Source organism: Catharus ustulatus, chromosome 25 (assembly GCF_009819885.2).
Source record: "Catharus ustulatus isolate bCatUst1 chromosome 25, bCatUst1.pri.v2, whole genome shotgun sequence".
In the NCBI taxonomy this organism is placed as follows: Eukaryota; Metazoa; Chordata; class Aves; order Passeriformes; family Turdidae; genus Catharus; species Catharus ustulatus.
In genome coordinates, this window is record NC_046245.1 from 4,426,791 (window position 1) to 4,453,041 (window position 26,251).

A 26,251-nucleotide genomic window follows, 5' to 3' on the forward strand; every position below is an offset into this window, starting at 1 on the left:
GGTGTCAGGTTGTATTCTGACTCTGTCACTGCTTTTCTTTTGTGGTATAGCACATATTTTATTTTTTCCCTACTAAATTGTATTTCTGATTTCGAGTCTCTTACTGGTTTTACCTTCAAACCAACATGCACACCTAAGAGAAGGGCTGAAGATTTTAATCCCACAACTTTCAATGATAATTACATTATAATCAGCACCATTCCATGGAGCTAAGTGTGAAAGCAGAGCAGGAGGAGCAGCACTGACCTGGATGGGAGGGATGTCAGGCAGGGAGGGCAGGTTCTCCGGGTTGGTGACGGACGGGATGAGCTCGATGGCCGACACGGACGGGCTGGTGGGGCCGCGGTTGGCGCTGGCCATGGTGGCCGTGGTGGGGCTGGTGGGGTTGATGGTGGTGTTGTGCACAGACACCACTGGGAAGGGCCCTGCGTGGCCAGGGTTGGAGTGCTGGGGAGACACAGACACAGGGCTGGGACATGGGGACACCGCAGCTGCCAGTGCCACGCTGCCCCGGGGACAGACCTCAACCCAACCAGGGCACAACTCACACCCAGCTAGCACAGCACCTGCCAGCACTGAGGGCAGAGCAACTCTTACTCTTCTTCACTTGGAAAGGAAAAAATACTTTATGTGACTCCATTTTAAACACTTCTTCCACCAAATTATTTCGTTTTCCTTAAAGCAATTACTTCCTCCAAATATAGCTTTAGAGTTTACATGTCTAAATTTTTTTATCCTAAAAAGTAACTGTTTCAAGTCACTTCTGGTACTTCAGTCACATTAACATGCATTGTCAAGGATTTTTGTTCTTAATGGCATGCAGAGCTCTGCATCAATGCTTCAGGTGTGAATTTAAAAACACTTCAGCAGCTGATTGAATCAAAACCCCTCAACTACATCACTTTGAACTTCACCACTCCTCACTAGTCTCTAATAAACCTCTGAATGTTCTTTTCAGCTGAATGCCACTGAAAAGTGCAAGAGAAAACATTTTGCTTCCCAGAACTAAACTGCAAGACAAACATTAGATTTCATTTCCACCCCTAAGGTTTGATTTCCTTACGTGCAGCAAAACTGTCACAGCACAGTAATGCAACATGGAATAGAAGCATATAAATGTGTGTAGCTGTGAGCTACAGGGGGACAGAGAAACACATTTACAGCTGGTACCATCTACTGCAATGAAAGTCTGGCACAATGGCACAATGAAGCGTGTACACAGGATATACTTGTCTTTGAAGGTGAGGTTGCATCATGGAGTATTGAGGTCCATTGTGGCGTGGGATTCCTGGTATACGAGCAGCATTCTGAGCCATTCTCATCTGATGTGCTTGGAAAGCCCCACAGTTCATGTTACCCCTCTGCATGGTCTGCATGCTGATCAACCTGGGAGGCTGCAAGGGTTTGGGTTTTTTAAAATTTGTGCTTTTAACATGGAGAAAAGAAGCCCATCTCTTTCCACAGTAGTAGCAACATAACATCAAGCAAAGCTGTCACATTAAAGCATCTCAAATCTCAAAAGATTTTAGTTTATCAATTGCTCTGTAAGTTTAGATTTGACAGGGCAATTTTAAATCTCAGTGTTATGGTGAAAGAAGGTGAAGTAAGAACACACAGGGCACTCACCTGCTGCTGCAGGACTTGGGGGTTGCTCTGCCTGGGCACAGATGCAGAAGGCTGCTGGCCCATCCTCATCTGCTGCAGCTGCTGGTGTTTTTGGGCATACACTTGCTGCTGCATGTGCTGCAGGCGAAGCTGGGCCAGGTTGATTTGTCCTGGAGCTTTGTTGACGTGGTTTGTTCCTGGAGGACTTTGCCCAACCACTACATTGGGAGTGTAACTAGGGGTTGGTTTGTTTTCAATGACCAAGTTACCTAAAAAAAAAAAAAAACAAAAGAAACAATCAACAGTTAGATCTCATTACCCTCCAAAGGTTGGCATGTGTGGAATATTCAGACTTTTTAATGCAGTTTTATCAGAGCAATTTAAGCTTGAAATTCCCTCTTTATATCTTCAATGACCATACACAAAAGCAAAAAGAGAGCTCAGACTATAAGAACTACAAAATTAAAAACATGATCTGTGAGGGAAGAGTGAAAGAACTGGAACTGTACAGCCTAAAAGCCACAACAGACAGAAATCATTTCTCTGTGTTCATAAGAAATGGACAAGATGAAACATAAAACAGAAAACAAACATGCTGAGCATAAAGTTTCTATGTCTAAATAAACAAAGCCTGGGAAGAGATATTTGAGTGTCCCTGAGAGACTTTGAACAGGTTCTACAAACACAACACAAACACTGCTACAAGCAAGTCCTGTCTTGCTCCAGTGTCGTGGACCATGGTGCCTCTTTAGATAACTCCTGTCCTATTTTGATATGGAAAAGGCAAAATGTTGATTTTTGACTGTGAATGTGTACTCATGGAATCTGCACATCCCTTCTTACTAAGGCTGACAGTTTCCTTTCTGCCTGCCCCAGAGAACAAATATCCCTGGTTGAAGACAGGAACACCCCAACCTGGATGGTGGAATCAGAGCAAGAAGGGAGTACCCACAAAAGCTGGCACTTTTATCAGATTTTCTATGAGATTTTTATCCAACAGAGTAGTTCACAAGCAGGTGAACAGGTACCTCTGTCTCACTGTGCTCTGCCCTCTTCTAGCATTCAAAACCTCCAAGTGATTATATTTAGTGTACTGGAAATGGCACAGGTCCAGTGTCCAATCCAGAGAAGCTTTGGGTGCCCCAGCCCTGCAAGAGCCCAAGGCCAGGCTGGATGGGGCTTGGAACAACGTGGGACAGTGGAAGATCCCTGCCTGTGGCAGGGGTGGGATGAGATGACTTTTAAGGTCCTTTTCAACCCAAACCACTCTGTGATTCTGTGATTAGGGGCATTCCTAGAACCATACCCACTGGAAAACAACATCCATTAAGAGAAAGCTTTGTTATTATAAAGAACAGAGCAGATAAGAGGATAATCAGGACAGGATGAGTTGTGCCAAGAGAGTTTTTGTCTCCTGCATTAAGAGACATACTGCACTGCACTCACTCGTGTTGGATGAACATCCCCAGCCCAACAGAGTTTTTCCAGTATCACAGAATAAACACAGAGAGTTTTCTCACCCAAATTGACAACGTTCTTGGCCCAGAAGGTGGGGTCACAATGGAAGCGGATGGCGCCGTTGGCAGCGGGGACAGGATCACAGCGAGCCTTCAGAATGTGCCGCAGCTGGAACGTGATCTGAGACAAAACACAAACTGCTGCTGACAAGGAATCAACATGAGAAAGGACAAGTGTGTGTTTGCCCAGAGTTTAGGCCATGGATCACCAACAAGGACTGGCAGCAGCAACTTTGGTTCATAGGCTGGAAAATTCTCAATTCATCAGGAAAATCCCACATTGTACAACTTCTTTATCCTTTTTCTGAGGATTGCAGAGCAGCACTGCTACACAACATCACTGCACAGAAACACTGGAGTGGTTTCACAGAGCTGACCCCATTCCTTCCACACTAACACTCCCCAAACCCCTATGGCAGAGTGAATTGTTGCACAATTGCTTGGCTCTGTTGTAAGACCTGGAATTGAAGCCATGAAGGGCCATGATGGAACCCCAGGCAGAACTGGGTGCATCCTTTGGATTAAAAACATTTGACCTCATTTGTGTCTTAATCTCCCTCTGGATATATTTGACTCCCCTGCCCCTCTGTGTTTGTGGCTCAGGACACACTCCCAGACTGAAGAAGTTGGTGTCAGGATGATGTCTGTAGTGACAGTGCTGAGCACACCCTGGGCAGGCAGGTGAACAACCTGCACGTGCAGGACTGGGAGTATTCCTGCCAATAAAAGTGAATTACTCTTTTGGTTACAAACACTTGATTTTGTGTCTTATCTTTCTCTGGGTACATTGGAACCTCTCCTCTCTTGGGACAGAACTGTGCAGCCACACGAGGAGTGGCTGAGGGCACTTTGTTCTGCTGGAGAAGAGGGGCCTGAGGTCAGACCTCACTGAGGCTGCAGCTCCTTCCTCAGGAGCAGCAGAGACAGCTCTGCTCCCTGGGACTGTCACAGGAGCCAGGGAAGGGCTGCAGCAGTGACTGCCCTGGCTACCTGCTCTGCTCATGGAAAGGATCCAAACTGGGAGAGACACAAAGTGGCTGAGGAGCATCTCCTCCCTGGACAGCTCTCAGCAGTGCACAGAGCTCCCAGAGCTACACTGCATGCCTGGCTCAATGGAGAAACCCAGGAGATTTCAAATGAGAAGCCCAGGAGATTTCAAATGAGAAGTTCATTGGTGGTGCTCAGCCTGGGGGACACTCAGTGGAGTCACTGCAGTCACAGCTTCATCTCTGCTCTCTGTGACAGATACAGGACCCAGGGAAGGGCTGGAGCTGGGCCAGGGGAGTTTAGGTTGGATTTTGGGAAAGGTTCTTCCCCCAGAGGGTGCTGGGCACTGCCCAGGCTCTCCAGGGAATGGGCACAGCCCTGAGGCTGCCAGAGCTCCAGGAGAGTTTGGACAGTGCTCAGGGGTGCCCAGGGTGGGATTTGAGGTGTCTGTGCAGGGCAGGGGCTGCACTGGATGGCCCCTGTGGGTGAGCCCCTTCCAGCTGAGCACATTCCCTGAGTCCCAGGCCAGGCTGCCCTCACCAGGCGCTTGCTGTAGAGCAGGGCAGTGCTGCTGCCGCTCGCGATCGCCCAGTTGGTGAAGTTCATCACGTGCTTCACTTGTCGTGACAGACCAGTGATGTCATTCTGCTGCTGGATCAGCTTCATCTGTCTCTCCTTTGTGACATTCTGCAAAGAAACAGGAACTTTACTACAACTGGGCTTTCAGACATAGGAGGAAAATGCAAACTGCTGGCAGATTTTGGATCAAAAGGAAAACGCCACGAGAAAATTTCAACAAATGCTAGGTAAACAAGAAAAGCCAAAATCAATGTAATTTTAAATTATTTCTTTTACTCATGATTAAGTTACTCCTTTTTTCCAGGAAGACTCAATTTTCTTGCCAAATAATTGCTCCTTAACCAGGAAAAATCGATTGTGATTTATTTGATCTTTAATTTCTCATGTCATGGCAGGCTGGCCATAAACACTGAACCACTTCTTACAAGGGATTTCCTCTCTTCACATAAAACAGATAATAAGTTAAATTTTCATGGACTTTGATTAAAGTCAGAATGCAATTATTCAGAATGTGCTATCTGGAAAGGATGCTTGAACTCTATTTTGCTGTAATATACAACCTTAAATTGCAGCATTACCCCTTCATGTACAAATACATGAGACTGCTCTGTCTGTTCTTAGGTGAACTTAAAAACCTAGTTGAAAAAATTATTAAATTATATATTATTAAATTAATTATTAAATTATTATTAAATTAAATTATTACATTATAAATTACAGTAAATTAGAATTATGTTATAATACAGAAAAATGGTAAACACAACATGAAAAGGAGATTTGCCGACACTCCTTTGAAATGAGCCCAATTTTGAACACGAAGCACAGACACAAAACTGAAGGAGCCACGGGTTCCAATGAGGAGAAACAAGAGATTTAAGTCCAGCACACCACTCAGGAGTTGCAGAACTGCAACACCTCAAACAAATCATTTTCAAATGTGAGTCCTCAGCAGGGGACTGGAAACTCAACACCACCATTGCTTTTTACTTCAAGATTACCTCAAGGTGCTGTAGGAGAGATTTTCCCTTTTTATTGATTTCATTGATGAGGGTGAATATAGCCACTTTGATTTCCTGTTCTACTCGTTTGTTGGTTTCATTTACTTCTTTTATCCTAAAAAACAAACAAAAAACAATGGATTGATTATCAATCACTTGACACTTCACTAAAAAAAAAAAAAATTGACAACTTGTTTTACTTCAAATATTATGAAAGTCCTTGTAGTTTACACATTTTATATAGAGAAATATAGGGAAATAACCAGCCATAATCGTGTCTGTATGTATTTATATATTTATATATTTATATTCAAATCATGTCACTATGAAAAATTTTTACCTGATGCTTTAAACTTTTAAGATAACATATATTAACCAGAAAATAAATCAACCCTGAGTTTCAAATTAATTTTTCTCTTATACTAAAAAAGTTCTTACAGACCTGTAATTAATACACAATAAAGACAAACATTTCACTAATGATGTGCCTGATATTAGTCTAGATTATTCTCTTGTGCTTTACCACTAAAAGCTACTTTACTACTAGGCTGTCAGATTTTTATACCCTCTCCATCACTGCCATTTTTCCTCAGTTTTAGTGCATTTGCAGCTTCTTCACACTCAACAAACTATCCTGAGCTCTGTCCACAGAATGTGAAATACAGCATTTCTTAAACTCATGGAAATTCTGCATTTATTTGATCCTACACTCCTTAATCTACCAGAATTCTCTGCCATGAGCCAATGTGAAGATTTAAGTTGTTCTTTTTTAAAGACTTTTTGCAGCCAGCCCAAGGATGTGATGTCACTCACCACAGGACACACTCCCAGCCCTGAGCAGTGCTGGGGTCAGAGCCCTCCAGGGCACCTGGGACACACCTGGCTCTCCATGACAGCACAGCCTGCTCTCCTACTGCCACAAACACCCAACCAACCCCTCATTAAATCCAAGGCATCCACCCTTGGCTTTGGCACCCAACAATTATTCCAGCAGAGTTGTTCCACCATCACAGATTATGGTGATTCCTCCATCTGCCAACACTGATAATTGTAATATTTTTATTTTTCCCATTCCCTGGAGTTTTTAGGATGATGGATTTTGTGTCCCACACACCAGCAAAGCAGAGGAATTAATTGTTTCACATGCACCAGCCATTTGGCTCAGCAGAAAATTGGAATATTGACACAACTCAATCCAACACTGCAGATATTAATTAAATTCACTGAAACCATAAACTCTTGGGTAAAAACCCCCCACCATTACAATGTGTTACTCATGTGCATCACCCATTGCTGGCCTGGAATTCCTATCAGAGAATGTTTTGTGCCATTTCTTGGGCTCTCAATTTAATTATTGCCTATGTGACTGCACTTCTGTCTCTTCACAATGGTGTTATGTCTTGGGACCTTTCAAAGACTTCCATGGAAAATCAGCACCTAAAAATCCCAATTTTCATTGCTTCCCTCTTCACACATATGTCTGTGTCATGCTGTTCTTCCTCCCTTACACTGCTTTTTTATTTTTTTTTAATGTAGATAACACCACAAGGAGTTAAAAATTTGCATCACAACTTCTCTTTCTATCTGCAGTGCACATCCTCCTCCTGCCCTGGTACTTTCCACCCCCAGCTGATGTGTCATTTTGCAAATGACCTAAAAGCTGCAGAAAGCTCACAAAACCACAGAGCATCAGGGTGGAATTCCCTGGGCTGCAGCACAGCCACGTCACCCAAGTGGGTGCAAAGGCAGCCGGGATCATGTGCTCCCCCTGCCTCCACATTCAGCATTTAGTGTGATGTTGAATTTCAGGTAACCCTGGAAATCTTAAGTAAAGACCTAAAAAAAACCCCAATCAAAACCCCACAAGCAACCACAATTTCCTATTCAAATTCACACCAAGTTTTTGTTATACAGTTATCAGAGACCTTCATATGAAATATAAAAATATTTTAGTATTTCAACTCTAACTTAGAAGAAATCATAGGATGGATTTTCTTGCCTCATTTACTCCAATTTTTCTCCCCCATCCTCAAAGTGTAATAAATGTGTCAGACCTTTGGCTCTATTTAAAGCTGTCACAAAAGACATAACCTTTAATATTTATTTCTTGTAAGAACTTCCAAGAGATGCAGAGTCTTATAGGGGCAAATAAACATTATGAAAAGTAATAAAGATCTAGAATTAACTCCAGTGTGTTATTCTAGTCCCACCATTCATCTTACTGTGATTCATTAAAAAGGCAATGTAATAGCTGATCATTTTGGGGAACTCACCTATTTTGAACTTGGGCAGCTGCAAAATTTACATAATTCTTCTTCTCAAGAAGTTTGGCCAACAGGTTCTCAATTGCACCCTTCTGGTTCTGAAAAGCTTCTTCCAGGAACTGGTACCTTTTCAACAGGCAAGAGAAGACACTGCTTACCACCCAGTTCAGGTGAAAAGCCATGAAATTTTGAAAAAAAATATGACAAAATATCAAGAAAAACCAGACTCTGCACACCCTGACCAGTGTGCAAAATGTTTAAGGGCTGATAAAGTCTTTTGTTACTGGCCAAGAGACTGAACCTCTGTGGGAAATTATCAATTCCAACCACAGGGATGCACTGCCTTGTTTCCCAGGAGAGCAGGAACCTCAGAGTTTGATGAGGAAAATGCACCAATAACTTAAACACACATTAAAGCAAACCAAAAAACAACCCTAAACTATCCCAAATTCCCCAGTTTTTCAGCTGAGATGATACTGCTCATACTTGACTGCATTAATTTAATATGAAGAAAATTTCCCTATTAAAAAATCTTTAAGTTTTTTCCAGCTCTGCTACTTCCAAGTGAAGAAATTTCCTTCCAAGCTCTTCAATTCAACAGCTGCTATCAAAGGTACTTCCCATTACTTCATCTGAAGAGAGGGTAAGTACCAACAACTGAGGGAAAATAACAGGATTAGGTACCCTTTCCTAAAATATTGGAATTAAGAATGCCACAGAAGCAAAATGCCTCTGCTGAAAATGGTAAAGGGGAATTAAAGCAGCTCCATGAATTTCCATCTTTTCTGATTAACTGCTCAAAATCCAGGATTCCCAACAGCCACTTGCTAAGTCTTAAACTTTTGAAATGTAATTTGTTAACAACAGGGAAAATTTAAGGTCCCAGAACACCTTGGCAATGTTTTCCCAATATTCAAACTGGCAGAAAATTCCTGCAATTAATGAAGAATTCTAGAAGGTGCATTAGAAACAATTCACACCATCTCCCAAAGAAAATGAAAAAGAAAGTGGTGCTGTCTTCTGTCACAATCTAGAACATCACAGTCCCACAGGAAAAGACTGTCTGGATTGTCATCAAACTCACAGCAAGACAGTTTTTTATTGAAATGACTCACAACCATGATAACAGGGACTCAGATAAAGAACACCATTCACAACAAAACCAACTCTGCTCCAGTTTGTACCAGCAACAGCCAAGTCTAAACTCCAAGAGTTCAGATTCTTCAGCCTCAGTGTTGGAATTCTGCTTTTTCTAAGAATACTCTAAAGTTCTTGCAGACAGCAGCATGAGATTTTAGATACTATAAATACAAATATGTAGCATTCTTAAAGTCCAAAACCAGCAAAATTTGAAATGTTTGGGAGCTGCTGATTTTCTGAAATTATTTTCATTAATCTCAAAATTATATTTCCACTTGAAGGAGAAAGGAAAAATCAACATTCAGCTTGCACTGCTAAAATTTTGTTGTAGCTCTTGCTACAGCCAAAATACTTTTCTTTTTTCATTATTGTACTTCCAGTTTCCCAAGTGTGTGGACTAGGAACTACACAAATTAGAGGAGTCACACACAGCATCAGGCTGCTAAAAGAACTGTCAGCTTTCTACAGAATCCCCAGAATCCCTGCCCACGACAGGGGATTTCCATCATTCATTCCATCATTCTGGAATTCTGTGATTGAAACTCTGAACACTGGACCACAGAGTTGCTGAAATAGTGATCCACCCTCCTTTGGTGTAAACTATTAGGATTTCAGGTAAGAAGAAAACAGGGGATTCAAATCAATTCTTTTTCCACTTGGCATGATTCTCCACAAAATCTCAGCTGTATTTCAGACAAAGCAGTGCCTTAATCATCTGTAATTCACACCTGCACACAGAACCATATGGAAAGAATATTCTGGAAAAAAAAGCAAGTTAATAACAATGAATTCTCCTTCTGGAAGAGCACAGGTAAGTAGGACAAGATCCATCTGTTAATCCATTAGCAGCATGCACAAAACAGATGCAAAGAACACAAACAGACCAAGTTAGTGAACATATGCCAGGAGAGCACCCTTTGTGACAAGGGAGTCACCCAGAATATTTATGATGAAGCCTATGAAAGAACAGAGCAGGAATACTTGAGGGTGTTAATGTTTTAATAATAATAATTTCAAAAGTCAAAGTTCTCCACAGGCTGCTGTAGCAGTTTGAGAATAATCCCTATTCTGAGAAAAACAACATTAAATTTAATATTACACCTTTACAGAGAAGAGTTAAGGAAAAGCAGTGGTGCAGTGGTTGATAAATATATATTATCCCCAGATTCTCAATTTTTAACACTGAAAAATATTTGTTCAGACATTCAAACAACTACAGAGCTGCTAAAGAGCAGGAAGCTGGAATATGTCTTAAGGGCTCCAACTCTTTTCCTAGCAGAGGCAAATCCAGCATTTCTTTTTTACCTGGAATGAGACAACTCTTAACCAACTAAACCCAAACCATTTTCCCCCTCAGCAGTAGGAGAATATACTAAAGTAAGAGGCAAAATTTAGACTTTCCTTTCCAAAATTCCCCTAAAGGCTGTTGCACAATCAAACATGCCCTTTCAGAAAATAACCTCACCCATGACTCACTCTATCACTTTTGCTTCTTTTACAGCACCAGGTGTTCAGGGCTGCAGAAATTTCCACTCAAGTCCTGAACACAGTGACAGCACTGGGAGCTGTCAGGCAAATTAACCAAATTAAATTGGTTTGAATCTGATCTTAAGAGTTTTTGGACAAAGCTCAACCAACTGACCAAGCTTCCATCACTCCACACAGGTTTTCCTTTGCAAGGGATGGTTTCAGTCCAACAAGGAGCAAATGCAGCAGAATTTCCAACACAACCCAGCTCACATCAATGCCACTTCATCCTCTGAGACAGCACAGGAGTTAAGACAGGGGAATATTTGTACCTGTGTTCTTTGTGCTCCAGTAACTGACAGTCCCTGCATGTCAGCCTGTCACAGGTTTCACAGAAAAGTTTTAACTGCTCTTGTTTGTGGACAGGGCAGAAAACAGGACGTTGACCAGATGCTCCCACGGCCTCTGTTTTTAAAAATAAACCATTTGTGCATTTAAAAATAAAATTTTGACAATCTGAAGAGCAAAACAACTAACTTGCAGTAACAACCAAGAACCTGCAAAGGCACCTCCAGATCTGTTCTCACACTCAAGTAACTCTGAGTGCATCAGGTCAGGGCTTGGACTTGATGATCTCAGAGGTCTTTCCCAACCTTCATGGCTGTGTGATTTACAGTGCCAGAGGTTAATAGATGTTTTCACTTTATTCATTCAAGGAGAAGGAGGAATTCCTCTTTTCTCATGAGCACCCACAAGGCCCTGTAAGACTGCACACAAACACCAAGTGTTTATGAATATTTCATTCCATACAATCTCTCCTCTGACACACTGAATGATGGGTCAAACCTCTCAGACCTTTTTACTTTTTTACCCCATGGGTTTTCCAGGTTATCCCTTCACTTACACACCTCATTTAGTCAAACAGAACTGAGGTTTGCAAAGCAAATGGTGCCTTTGTTAAGAGTTACTTAAACCCCCAAATAACAAATAATGGCAAAAAAATAGTTGTGGTTTTACTAAAAAAGTGCTGCAGTGTTCTGAAGGAAAGCAGCCTCTGGAAGGTACAGCAGGTAGGGTTTAAAACATTTCAAACATTTCCCTCACTCTCTGTTTCTGAAGCTGGTTATATCATGCAAGTTATTGTAAAGAGCTGCTGAACCTACAGCTGCCACTCACTGAGAGAAATTTAAAGTCTCCAGGGCACATCTTTGAGTCTAAGAAAACAAAACAAAACAAAAACAAAAACAAACAAACAAAAAAGAAAAACACCAAAAAACAAACAAATAAAAAAAACCCAAAAAAACAAAAAAAAAAACCCAAACAAAAAATCCCAAAAAACCAACGACCAGCCCTTCCCCACAATCAAAATAAATAAAATTTCTGATAGAAAGTTTATTTTATTGGAACAGTCACTTTTCAGCCCATTCTCAGCAGGTATCAAGGGGAAAGCTGAGCTGTAATATCACATTGAGAGTCACAATTTAGTATTCCTTGTAAAAACATCAGTAATTCTTTCTTGGTCCCTATAATTTGATTGAATTTAAGTGTTTCACATCTATGAGGCTTAATACATTTAATCTTATATGGATAATATTTCTTATTAAAAATGTTCATTAAGACAAAGAGGAGCCTCTCCAAAATTAGATTTGACAGAACAAATGAAATAAGATCCTTGTCTAAAAGAACTAAGCTCAAGAACAAACTTTTTAACTATTAAAAAATTTTCAGAAAGAAAAGTAATGTTTGTTCCTTTGAAAGGATACAACAAAACAATTATGAAGATCTTAATTAATTTTAAATGAATTTAAATGAAGAGAGCAAAGTGTTGAGATCTCTCTTCCTCAATATAATTCTTCAGGCACATCCAGATTTTGGAGAACATACCAGTCTTTAACTCAGAACTTTTAACCCATCTACAAATGGAATTTTCTAAGCTAAAATCCAGATACCCTGGATCTGTTTGGAGAACATTTTCCACATTACCTCAACAGGTCTAAATGATAAAATGCAGATAGCCTGCACTTTCCACATTACCTCAATAGCTACAAATGATATATGATCAAACAACAGTTTAAGAACTTACTTAAGGCTGCACACCTAAACAAACTCTACACACACTTCACACATTAATTTTGCTCACTGAGAGATTAAACCCAAAATAGATTCAAATTCAAATTTACTCAGCAATATCAATACAAAGTAACACCATATAATGAATGTAACTATAAACTTGTATATACACATTTCTACAGGGAGAACTATAATTGCTTCTTATAACAAAATACAGCAACTTGTGTAATTTAATTTCCTTGGACAATGGGTAAGATTATCAACATGCTGCTCTCCAGTTCCACCTTCTACATTCAGTTACTTGTTCTACTAAACAGAAAAATTATAAAGAATGGATCTAAATTCTTTCCAAAGGCATTGGACATCAAACTGCACAAAGTATCACAGTTATAAATTTAGTTTTTCTTCTATTTTCACAGCAACTAATTTTGCACTGGTAACTTTTTACTGTGCTTTTCCCAAATGCTGGGGGGAAAACACACAGAGTTGATTGTTCCCTCCATCATCTTTTAACATTTAAAGAGAAAAGGATCTTGGAACAGGCAGGACAAAGTGATACCCAACACTCACCTGATGACACATCCTCCTTTTTCCTGATCATGTGATCTTTAGTAAACTTGACTCGCTGGTGAGCTTCAATGCAGGTCTTGCACAGCCACTCCCCACACTCCACACAGAACCCCACAGCACTGGCATTGTCCTCACAGCTCGTGCACACCTGCAGAAAAGCACCAGAATTGTCCTGGGGAGCACTGACAGGACCAGAGAGCACAAAGGGATGGGGAAAAGGCTCCAGAATGGTTGTGGGGAGCACTGACAGCCCCAGAAATCAGAGCCAGGGTGGGGAAAAGTCACCAGAATTGTTCTGGGGAGCACTGAGAGGACAAGAGAGCAGAGCTGGGGTGGGGAAAAAGCTCCAGCATCGTCCTGGAGAGCACTGATGTTCCAGAAATCAGAGCACGGTTGGGGAAAGGGCACCAGAATTATTCTGGGAGCACTGATGTCTGAGGAATCCGTGCAGGGGTGGGTAAAAGGCACCAGAAGTAGCCTGGGGAGTACTGACAGAAATCAGAGCTGGGGTGGGGAAAAAGCTCCAGCATCATCCTGGAGAGCACTGACAGGACCAGAGCGCAGAAAAGGGTGGGGAAAAGGCACCAGAGTTGTTCTGGGGAGCACTGATGCCCCAGGAATCAGAGCAAGGTTGGGGAAAAGTCACCAGAATAGTTCTGGGGAGCACTGACAGCCCCAGAAATCAGAGCAGGGTTGGGTAAAAGGCACCAGAATGGTTGTGGGGAGCACTGACAGCCCCAGAAGGGAGGCTGGGCAGGCAGGACAGTCCTTACCTGCTCTGACTTCTCGTCGGAGCTGCTGGGGGTCTCGGAGGTGTCCTTCACAAAGTAATTGTCCACCAGGTCGATCTGGCGGCACTCCTGGCGGCAGATGGGGCACCGGATCACCCCCACTGCAAAACACAACATCCCACAGCATTCAGGGCAGCACACTCACAAATCAACACGCCCAGGAGCACAGAACACAAAGCACACCCCTCCTCTCACCTGGGTAAGGATTCCACTTTGGCATTGCCATAGAACCAACCATGAGAGGTGTAGAACAGGTTTCACCCCAAAACACACTCCCCTAATTAATCCCAAAAAACTTCCACAAACCTCCACAGAAAAGGATCCCCCACCCAGCTGGGATAATTTCTACATCATACTCAGTTTTTCCTACTTACTTCTTCCCAAAAAATCCTATATTTTTAGCGAAGTCATTTGTTGTCCTCAAGCAAATATTTAATTTTCCCTTGTTCATTTTAGATTATGAAACTCAAGACACTTGGGATTCTTAAATTATTTTTTAGAACAGTCTGTGGTCCAGCCTGTCTCAGGATGTTCCTGAAAACCCCATGGCAGCAGCATGTCCCAGTCTTTCCCAGGTAACCCAGGAAGATTTCTAATATCTATTTCCATTAACAGATTTCTAATATCTACTTCCCTTAACAGATTTCTAACACCTATTTCCCTTAACAGATTTCTAATATCTATTTCCCTTAACAGATTTCTAATATCTATTTCCATGAAGTCAGGGAGGCAGAAGAAGCAATAAAACACCAGTATCCTGCTTTGATATCCTTTGTAATCACTAAATTAGTTTTAAATCCTCAGCAGAGCTGCTAAGAAGTTACTACATGAAAAAAATTGACATTTAAAGATGTCTACAAACAACCCCCATAAAGGTTTGAAAACCTATTTATAATTTAGGTGGTGGCTCACACTTCACAGAAGTGTCATTTGATCTTAAATCAAATTCCTATACAATTTGAGAATATAATCTTCAAGAAGCTTTCCAAGCCATTGGGTATTTTTATACACTAAACCAACTTTGAGAAGTGTAATTAAATGATGCTCAGCTCCTTTGTGGATATTCAATTAGGACAGTAGGACTCATTTCAGGGAGATTAATTACATTAGTAGTGGAGTAGTATTAATTTTTTCAAGTGCTAAAATTAATGATGGCTTCAGAACACAGGAGACTGACTGCAGAGCAACAATAATCCAACTAAAAATTCTCTGTATCACCAAGACAAACACATCTCAAGAGCAGAATATCAAAAATAACCAGTACTGAAGCAGCTACACACACAAGAGCTTTCACACACAGTGAAACCTTCCCCATTTGCAGAACTTTGAGGTTTTCTTACAACTGAGAGACAAAATTCTTCAGGGAATACCAGCTCAAAGCTGATGTGTATATGCTTACAGAACAAAAATTTCAGATATTTACCATTAAAACTACTCCATCCAAACCAAACCAAACCCAAACTTGATTTTTAGTGCTGCCTTGGGTCAAACACACAAATTATTTCAAGAAAACAACAAAACAGAAGCTCAAGATCTGTAGTATCTGACAGCAAGTCAAATTCTACAGATGAAAACCCCTTCCTCTAAGGCAATTTTTGGGTTGGTTTTAAAGTAGCCAAATCAATGAAAGCTTCAATAAAATCAAGCCTTTTGATCCAAGTGAGAGCCCACAGGCTGCATTCTGGCCAGGGCTAATTCCACCTTGCTCTCACAGTCCAACACCCAAATTCTGCACGTCCACATTCAAACAAAAGCTGCACACAAAGTGCCTCCAGTGCTCTGCACACACCTCAGGAGATCACAAGGCCTTGCAATCCTCATTTAACACATTCCACTCCTTCTTCACATCTCAAACCCCTTTATTTCCAACAGCAGCCTCCCAATAATATATGAGCCACTAAACATCTCATATCCTGGTCGTTTAATCTAATAAAAACTAAATTACTGCAGCATCATTTTTACTTAGGGAATGTACTGAAAAGATACAGATGTGGCAAATTTTGTGAGGCAGGAGGGAAAAGTAGAGAAAATCACACTGAAATAGCATTTACATAGAAAAAAGAAATTCTTAGCTGTCAAAACTTGAGATAATTTGTGAGCTAACCAAGTTTATTGCAAAAATTTAGTGAGAATGTATTTTAGGACAAACTGAGGTTCAAATGTTTATATAACCTCTGAAAAAAACAAGTTTTCACTGTCAGATTCAATTAAAAAATCTTAAATAAGAAACAAAAGTAAATATAAAAGTCTCATCCTATTTATACTCCAGCAGAACTCACTGCATTGTTTTTCTGCATCAAACAAATCAATCACATTAGCCCTGGTACCAAAAGCATTAGCACATAGTATAAACCACTGTTTAAAGATCAATCTTATTTTTCAAATCACAGTTGAATTAGGATAAGACATTCACACAAATTATGAAGGTCAGGCTGGTTTATGATCTCTCTCAATCCTATTTATTACCATCAAGATTTCCTGTGTCCTCAGAGATGGCTTCATCATATTTTTGAGCTGTAAATCATCGCTCCAGAGGTCAAGAGTAGCACTGAAGCTAAGAGCTGAGAAAAGGGAAGTTTCTCTCAGGAAGTTCTGACCACACCACGTGAAACCCTGCACTGAGGGTCTGAAACACTCAGTGCAGCAGTTCCTTTGTGCCTTACAGAACAGTCACCAAAATCCTGCCCTCAGCATTAACTGCAGCAACACAGTTGTGCTTCAGGTCCTGAAAAAAAGAACAATTCAGCACCCTACAAACTTCACCAGCCACCCCCAGGTGTCCCTGTGGGTATCAGTAGTTCCATGAAGAAATTCAGGGAGAATCATCCTTTGGACCTAAAAGGGCACAGGAAATCATGAACTGTTTTACAAGAGCTGCAGGTAACAGCAGAGGCCTTTCAAGCTTCTTTAGTTGTACTTTAATGTACACCCTGCCCATTTTTCCACTTGTTTCCATCACACACCTCAAGTGTGCAAGACCTGTAACAACCTGAGCACAAATCACCCCTCTTCCACAGCTCTGCACCACATTTCCCCTTTCCTTATGTCCTATTCCAAATTAATGATGCAGCTCAGCTCAGATTCTGCTTCCTGCAGTCCCACACTTCTGCAGAACAGCACAAATATTTCCAATCATACACATTCCCTGTCCCACTCTGCTCAGCCCAAATGGAGTTTTGTTTTTTATTTCACTCTGCCCAAGGTTGACCAAAGGGAGAAGCAGGAATAGTTTAATATCTGGAAATTTGGATTGTGAGTCAGGAAAAGCCTTCCTGGCACTGCTCAAAGGGAGATGGGTTTCATCTTCTCACCTGAACCATTCCTCCCTGCCAGAGCTTCCCAGCCTGTGATTCAGGGGGGAAAGAGGCTCCCAGATTCCTTGTGCCACACTCCATGGAGTCTCCTGAGACACACAGAGCCCTTCAGGAGCTGAGGACCAACACAAAGCACTGACAGAAACGTGGGAATGTGCTCAGGGATGGATCTGCAGGAACTGCAGCTCTCCCCAGCACTGCTGGGAGCCGGGACAGAACCCACACCGATGGAAATGGGAATTCTGGCACATCCCAAGAATGATCCCTGTCCTGGCAAGGACTGCTCCAGGAAGTCACCCAGGTCACAGCAAGGCAGGAGGTGATGGTGAAACCAAGGACACAACAAGAACCTTGCTGAGCCAGGACCCTTCTCACCAAGGAGCCCAAGAACAGCCCAGGAGAGGCTCAGGCTCAGCCCCAGCAGGGAGATGCCAGCACACAGCCCAGGAGGAGGTTCAGACCCAGCAGGGAGATGCCAGCACACAGCCCAGGAGGAGGTTCAGACCCAGCAGGGAGATGCCAGCACACAGCCCAGGAGGAGGCTCAGGCTCAGACCCAGCAGGGAGATGCCAGCACACAGCCCAGGAGGAGGTTCAGCCCCAGCAGGGAGATGCCAGCACAGCCCAGGAGGAGGCTCAGCCCCAGCAGGGAGATGCCAAGGAGCCCAGGAGGAAGCTCAGCCCCAGGAGGGAGATGCCAGCACACAGCCCAGGAGGTTCAGTCCCAACAGGGAGATGCCAGCACAGCCCAGGAGGTTCAGTCCCAGCAGGGAGATGCCAGCACAGCCCAGGAGGTTCAGTCCCAACAGGGAGATGCCAGCACACAGATTTCACTGCCAGTTATACAACTGCAGGCACATCTCCCTGCACTGCACATTAGACCTCCTGATTTGTCAAAGACTTTAAGAACACTAATGAGAGCAGAATCTCTGTAATCCTTTTAACTGCTTATGGTGTAGATAAAGCACACTGAACTAGACCAAAGCATGGCAGAAAGCACCACACTGAAGGAAACTGAGAAGGAAAGTTGATTTTGTTTTCTTAAAAAGAGAAAAGGTTGCTAAAACCCCTGCATCACAATCCAGCAGTAAATCACTACAGAACACTGCAAAAACCTTCAGATTTCAAGTGGAAGATGATTTCCATCTACCACTCCCAACTCACACCTAAAGCTGCAACACGAGTATTTTTCTTAATTGTAGCTCAGAACTCTGTGAATACCTTTAAATATATTTAAGTTTAACACTTCCCAAGGGTAACTAACTGAATGCATCTCAAAACAGGTAATTTTTACAACAGGTTTCATCTTGAATTAGTTTCAGTAAGACAAATATTAAACACCTGCTTAGAATTGCTTTCTCCAGGCTGACATAACACTAAAATACTGCCAAATTTCAAGGATGCCTGAGAGCTCCAGTGAAGGAAGGGGAAAGGTTGATTTCTCTGTATTTCCAGTCCTGTAGGATCAAAACAGAGACACTCCAGTGAAAGCTCATGTCAAGTCTTTGGCAACTGCCCCCACTCCAGCCTGATACTCAGGAATCAGTGTGTTCAACTCATACCCATTGCCTTTGCACAAGAAAAACCTGGAATTTTCTCAATCTTCTTTGCTCCCTGCCCAACCTTCTGGGCATTTCCTTCTGGAATTCCCCCAGATGTTTCAGAGAGCAGCTCTACAACAACAAGGTTTCCTGAGCCAGTAAGAATTAACCTGTTCCCCCACCAAACCCACCTACAACCATCCTCTTGATCTGGTTTTTTAGTTTTTGTTTACAAACACTACAGAAGCCTCCTGGGAGAGAAGGGGGATGGGGGTGAAAGGAAAGGGGAACACACAAGGAGCCATGGAAACTCATCTACTGCCTAAAACCACCACAGGAGCTAAAGTAAAATAAGGAACTTTTATAAGAAGCACCACACTGAGGGCTCCACATTCACTTGTTGGCTTCAATCAACTTAAAAGAAACACATCACAGCCCAAGCCAACCTCACTGAAATCTCACAGAGAACAAAAAGTAATAATGGAATCATTAAGAGAGTTATTGATTAAAATGAGGATGGAATGGATCTGATAAGATCATGGACATGATCAAGGGAGGGCAGAGCATGCACATGATGTATGAGATCCAAAAATCCCTTTGCACCTCAGTAGCACTTAATGGATCCTCTCCATCACTGGGACATCATAGGGATGTCCCAGGTTCATAAATTCAAAGTTCAAATTTATAAATTCAAAGTTTATTCAAACATTGACCCCAAACACTTGTGTTCCTAAATACCTCTATTTACACACTAAAATTCCTATTTTTGTAAGATTCAGCTCCTTTAACATCAGCTCTGATGAGTAGCACACAAATCTTCATCAATTTTTAGTTGCTTCATAACAGTCTGAGTACTGAAACTATAAAAAAAAGAGGATAAAGAAGTAACTCTGTCCTCACTAATACCCTAAAATAGAATGTCTGAAGTGTGTTATGGACAAGTTGAACAGGAGCCAACAGCACATCCTTCACGAGAGAGCAGAGTGTCCCAGGCTGCACCAGCAGGACAAGGACAGCCACCCCTCCTGCCCAGGAGCCCACCCTGGGCAGCACAGGGCTCCCAGAATGGTCACACTCACATATTGGGGCAAACCCAGGAGCCCACTCTGGGCCAGCACAGGGCTCCCAGGACAGCCAGACTCACACTGGGGCAAATCCAGACAAGGGCTCAGGGCTGGGGCACCCCTGGGGTGAGGAGAGGGGCAGAGCCAGGGTTGCCCAGTGCCAGCAGGATAAAGGGACTCTGTTCCCCTGTCCCCAGGGAGGATGCTCCATCCAGCACTGCCCATCCCAGCAGCAGCACACACCTGGACAAGGCTCCAGGAGCCTCCTGGCACCTCCTCCCACCAGACCGGCTCTGGGCAGGGGTGGGGCTGGACACACCCGGCCCTGCCACCCCACCCCACATTTGTGCCAAAGAATGGCTTCAACTTCTGCTGATACAGGTGAGACATCAATGAGCACAAGCCTAAAACTATCACATCATCCCCTGACAAGCAACCTCCCAAAACCCAATTTCTGTGCAGCCAGCAGCATCACTGCACACCTCTGGTTCCACACACAGCTCTGGGTTGGGTGGCAGTACCAGATTCCCTCACAGAAGTGACTGGAAGATAATTAAAGTCCTCTCAGATGTTTAGACTGTTACAACGACAATGAAAATTCCCAGTTCAGGAAATATTTGCAGGCACTTGTGCAATCCAGTAACTCCAGCTTCCGTTCTGGGCTCAGGCTTGGCAGGGGATCAGCCCTCTCAGGAATGAATCTCTGCCAGGTCCCATTTATTGGGTGACAACTCCAATAGTAATCACTCCATGTGCACAATATTTATTTCTCTCGGCGCTGCAAGAGTCCAAGCATGTTTCTGCACAGCCATACATCAAAACCCTGCTCTAATTTCAGTGATTAGGCCTTGAAACAAACCCTCACAGGTCAAGGGAGCGACACTATCAGATTGAAATCTGTCAGAATAAAAATACATTTTAAAAAAAATTAACTGCTTTCAAGGTCCACTCCTAACTCAGTTTTTTGTTTTTTGAACAATCCTTGATTATATTGCAATTATCACAAACTGAACTGACAATACATTATATTTAATAAGAAATGTACAGCTGCCACAGATATTAATTCTTATAAAAATAACACATGCCTTAATGTTCTCAGATGGAAATACTTTACAACACATTATTAATTTAGACTGAAATTTAAGTTTCACAGCAAGACTTTTAGTAAGTTCAGAATATGAACTGAACATTTTCCAGAACTCATGCTGGGCTCCAGCATATATTCATGAGCCTCATTTATTAACACAGGAGAAGAGGAAAGAATCAAGAGAGTTCAGGTGACATCTACTCACATCCAGTTTAATAAAATTTAAGATACTGCATTTACACAGTTTAAACAGCCTTATTTGATGCAGGAATTTTCATTCTTCTAGACTGAAAATACAGTAACTACCACCACATGCCACATCCTCATACACATCAGAACTTTTATGTCCTCCTTTCACAGTAAATAAAAAAAAAAAAAAAGCTTTAAATGTGGTTAATACAACACAGCAACACTGGGTAGAGGAGCTGAATTTAGCATATCAAACCAATTTATGGCACCACACACCACAGCTCTGGGTAGTAAATGTGTGGAGGTTTTTCAGCTCATTTGGTTTTTCAGCCTAATTGTAACTGTGACATTCCCAAGGAGCTGGGAGAGCCCCACGCTCTCTCCACTGAGATAATCATCTTAAGAGAGATTGTAAATATCTCATCCAGGCAGTGAAACCACAAAACAACCTCTCCTCCAGCAGCAGCAGCAGCAGCAGGTGCAGGAAAAGTTGTTTTACAGTATCTGTTACAGTCTGAAATATCTAACTTAGAAATCAGCAGTTTTGTTGTTTTGTTTTTTTGTTTGGGTTTTTTTTGTTGGTTTTTTTGTTGTTTTTTTTTTTTCAGAATACTGTGATACAAATGCAGGCATTTTCTTGTAACCTGTTCAACCTGAAAGGAGAAGTCCAGCTGGACAGCTGAAACATCACTACAAAATCATCTATCCACCAAATAAAATGCACATTCCATAACTAATAAGGACATTAAACTGGATATGAGATGCTAGTTTTAATTTTAAACAAATGCATATGTTTTAAATACATAAAACAAGAATCTTCTATTTTTCCTTACATAAATGTAAACAACAGGGAAATAAATCTATTTCACCAGCACAGGTATAAACCCACCAAGTACTTGTTTTTAATACAGCAAGCCACAACTTCAGATAATTCTTTCAAGCTTTAGTTAGGGGTTCTCCAACTTTTAGGAACTGAGTTAATTTTTCTGCCTTCTTTAGCAGCAGCCTGGCAGGAGCAGAGATGCTGATCCAAGCCCAGCACCATCTCTCCAGCATCCTCACTGCTCTCTCCAGGAGGGCAGAGGGAGCTTCACCAGCAAAGGTGCTGTCAGCCAGAGGACTGCTCTGCAGGCACCAACCTCACACTCAATTTTCACGTTTTTTACCCAATACACACACATATTTTAAGTCCTGACAGCTCTCACTGAGCAAACTCTGAAGCTAATTAAGAAAGCAACCAGGAAAATATCACTTGTACTTCTCTGGTCTAGGTGAAGAGATGCTGAAGGACAGCAGGCACACAATCCAGCAGGGAGAGCCTGCAGCAGAGTGTAACCTGCCTCAGGTACAGCTACAGGCACCACTTCTCCAATTCCTCCTTCATGAAAAAGCACCTGCTCGTCATGAAGGAGACTTGAGAACCAGCAGAAGTGGAAGTAACACTTCAGCCTTTGTGACTACCAAAACAGGGAAGGAACCTGTGTGACTAAGCACTGTGGGGCTTCTCAGGAGGCTCAGAATGTCCATTTTCTGTCTGATTTACTGGCAACCATCTCCTGAGCCACTCAACTGATTCCACTCTCGAGGTGCAGAGAGCTGTCCACAGAAAAGCCTCTGCTGGTCCATGGTCCATCCTCAGCTGAGCTGCTGCCAGCCCCTGTGCCCCCACAGTTGGATCCACAGCTGGATCCACAGCCCTACAGGACACTCCCACAACTGCTGCCAGCTCCTGTGCCCCCACAGCTGGATCCACAGCTGGATCCACAGCCCCACAGGACACTCCCACAATCCCACAACTGCTGCCAGCCCCTGTGCCCCCACAGCTGGATCCACAGCTGGATCCACAGCCCTACAGGACACTCCCACAATCCCACAACAGCTGGGGCTGGAAGGCAGGTGTGTGGATCACCCAGTCCAACCCCCTGGTGAGGCAGGCTCACCTGGAGCAGTGACACAGGAATGTGTCCCGGTGGGTTTGGGATGTGTCCAGAGAGGGAGGCTCCACCCCTCCCTGGGCAGCTGCTCCAGTGCTCTGCCACCGTCCACTGAAAGAATTCCTTGTGTTATAATATATGGCCATTGCTCCTTGTCCTGCCCTGGGCACCACTGAAAGGAGCCTGATACCATCCTCTGAGCCACCCTGGAATTATCCACAGGGATTGATGGGATCCCCTCTCAGTCTTCCCTTCTCCAGACTAACCAGGCCCAGCCTGGTTCTCTCTTCTCCCAAGAAAGATGCTCCAGTCCCCTGCACCTTGCTCACATCACCTAAAACCTCTAATTGCAACAATCCAAGCATGAACTCTTTCTATACCAAAGCACACCAACAAGCCTTTTTAAAATGTGTCCAACAAGAAGTGATATTCCAGTTTGTACACACCTGTATCCTACTGACACAACAGGACTCCTAATACCCTAAAATAGAAGGTTTGAAGTGTGTTAATCCTGCTAATTGCTAATAAAATGAACCCTGTTTCCCAAGTTCTGTGTATGTCACTGACATATCACTGCCCAGGGAAGCTGTGGCTGCCCCTGGATCCCTGGAAGTGCCCAAGGCCAGGTTGGACAGGGCTTGGAGCAGCCTGGGACAGTGGAAGTTGTCCCTGCCCATGGCAGGGGTGGCACTGGATGAGCTTTAAAGTCCCTTCCAAACCAAATCTCTCTGTCACTCTATGATATTACACATAATGTAGAATTTGTAATTTAAAAACATGGATCACAAAACCATCTCAGTGTTTCACAAAGTGAACTGTCAAACAATATTTAAGACATCATCTTTTTAAAACTGATGAACTTTCTAAGGTCACATCCAGGATGGACTTCTGAACAGTCTGGATGAAAAAATCTCTACCTTGCCAGGTTAATTCCTTCACTGGAGAACACAGGAAAGGCTTGAGTGCAAAGATGTCACCAAACAAGGTCTCCCTGACCATAGAGCCCATTTAGGACCTGCAAAACCACTTACCAGGGCCCTACTTTGCTCTGTACACCACATGAGTCACCCCATCTAAAGTTCCAGAAGCTTTTCAATTCCATCCCTGAACATATATTAGAAGAAAAAAAAAATCAACCCCAAGCTGTGACTCTGGTAAGAACAGGTGGAAGGAGCAGTGTACTCCTGCTCCCTGGCACGAGTTCTGTACAGAGCTGACAAAAAGCACTGCAAGGTTTTATCTCGGTGCACAGGAAAGCAGCTGCAGTGCACACAGCGTTCCCACCTGGGCAGGTAACACTGCAACAGCGCCGAATTGAATTTAATCAGACACGTTCTACCCCAGCAGCTGCCCTCCCCCTTCCTGACTCGCCTCCAGTGTCACCCCCGAGAGCCAAAACACGACAGAAGGAAAGGATGACAGAATATTTGGGGTTAGAAATGGCCTTTAAAGGTCCTTGGTCCAACCCCCCTGCCACGAGCAGGGACAGCTTAGACTCGCTCAGAGCCTGGCCCAGCCTGACACCGAATGTTTCCATCACCTCCCTGAGCAACTTGTTCCGCTGTTTGAACACCCTCATGGTAAACATTTCTTTCTTACACTTCATCTAAACCGATCCTGGTCCCGTTTCAAACCATTATCCCCGCTCCTACCGCAACAGGTGCTGCTCAAAAGTCTGTCCCCGTTTTTATCACAGACTCCCTCCAGGCTCCGGAACGGGCTTCAGGGTGTCCCTGGAGCTTCTCCTCCCCAGGCCGAGCAATCCCAATCCCAACCCCTCAGCCTTCCCTCCCAGCAGCGCTGCTCCACCCCTCCGCCCGCTCCAACAGCTCCGGGCCGTGCTGGCTGCGATGGAAACCCGCAGGACGCGATCCGGGCTCCCGACCCCGCACCTGCCCGGGCCGCAGTCCCGGGGTCGGAGCCGCCGCAGCCCCGCGCTCCGGCCGGGCCCAAGCTGGGCCGGGCGAGCCGCGGGCCGGGCGCGCTGTCCCGGGAGCCCCGCGCTCACCTTGCTGCACGTCGCCGTTGGCGCCGCCGGGCACGGGCACGGTGAGCTGGCGCTCGGGCTCGGGCAGGCAGCGGCGGCAGAAGGAGTGCAGGCAGGGCAGCAGCTTGGGCTCGGCCTCCCGCCGGCTCTGCAGGCTCTGCGCGCACACCGCGCACGTGTCCAGCAGCGAGAACGGCCCCGGAGCCGCGGGCGTCAGCGGCGGCACCGGGCTGGGGCCGGGCCCCGCCGCCGCACCGGGCCCCGCCGCCGCCTCGGCCTCGGCCTCGCCGCCGCCGCGCTGCTCCGCCACCGCCGCCGCCGCCCCGGGGCTCTCGCGCTCCTCGGGCGGCGCGGCGGAGGACGGCGAGCCGGCGGGAGGCTCCAGGCCGCCGCCGCCACCCGGCGCGGCCTCGGCGGCCGCGTCCCCGCTGCCGCCGCCTCCTTTGTTTTCCGCCATGTTTCCTCCTTTGAACCCGACCCCGCTCCGCGCACGCTCCGCGTCACCGCGTCACCGGGCGGGACCGGGCGGGACCGGCGCCGCGCACGCGCGCGCGCTCCCGCGGCAACGGCGCGGCCGGGAGGGCGGGCGGTGACGTCACGGGGAGGCGGGGCTCTGGGGTGGCACTGGGCCCAGCTCTGAGCGCCTATTGGGCGGCGGTGGCGGCTCCCAGCCAATGGGCGGGAGCGGCGGGGACATGGCCACGCCCCCCGGGAACGCGCGCCGGGAACGGGAAACGGGGATGGGGAACGGAGCACCGAGAATAGAGAATAATGCACTGGGAATGGGGAACAGAGCACCGGGAATGGGGAATAACGTACGGGGAGTGGGGAACAGAGCACCAGGAATGGGGAATACCCCGTCGGGAGGGGGAATAACGCAAAGGGAATGGGAAATACCCTGCCGGGAGGGGGAATAACGCACCGGGGTGGGGAATAACCCTTCCAGACGGGAAATGACACGCACAGGCTGGGAAATAACCCCTGAGGGAGGGGAATAACGCATCAGAAAGGGGAATAACGCCTGAGGACGGGGAATATCCGTGGGGAATCTCCAGTGGGATGGGGAATAACACACCGAGCTGCGGAATACCCCATGGGGATAGGGAATAACCCATTGGGATGGGGAACAAAGCATGGGGTGGGGGTAA

At 44.5% G+C, this 26,251-nt stretch overlaps 1 protein-coding gene across 1 annotated transcript in view; it reads right to left on the reverse strand.

Annotated features, from left to right (window-relative positions):
• Nucleotides 1–25,560, reverse strand: part of TRIM33 (tripartite motif containing 33) — a 37,251-nt gene extending 11,691 nt beyond the window's left edge. Inside the window, exons 1-11 of the mRNA XM_033080108.2 lie at nt 25,125–25,560; nt 13,971–14,089; nt 13,198–13,345; nt 10,890–11,022; nt 7,960–8,076; nt 5,687–5,801; nt 4,650–4,796; nt 3,126–3,243; nt 1,627–1,874; nt 1,230–1,394; nt 247–447 (exon numbers count right to left, since the gene is read on the reverse strand). Of these exons, the coding sequence (XP_032935999.1) occupies nt 247–447; nt 1,230–1,394; nt 1,627–1,874; nt 3,126–3,243; nt 4,650–4,796; nt 5,687–5,801; nt 7,960–8,076; nt 10,890–11,022; nt 13,198–13,345; nt 13,971–14,089; nt 25,125–25,560 (1,947 nt within the window). The remainder of the gene's footprint in view (nt 1–246; nt 448–1,229; nt 1,395–1,626; nt 1,875–3,125; nt 3,244–4,649; nt 4,797–5,686; nt 5,802–7,959; nt 8,077–10,889; nt 11,023–13,197; nt 13,346–13,970; nt 14,090–25,124) is intronic.
• Nucleotides 25,561–26,251: the final 691 nt, after the last annotated feature.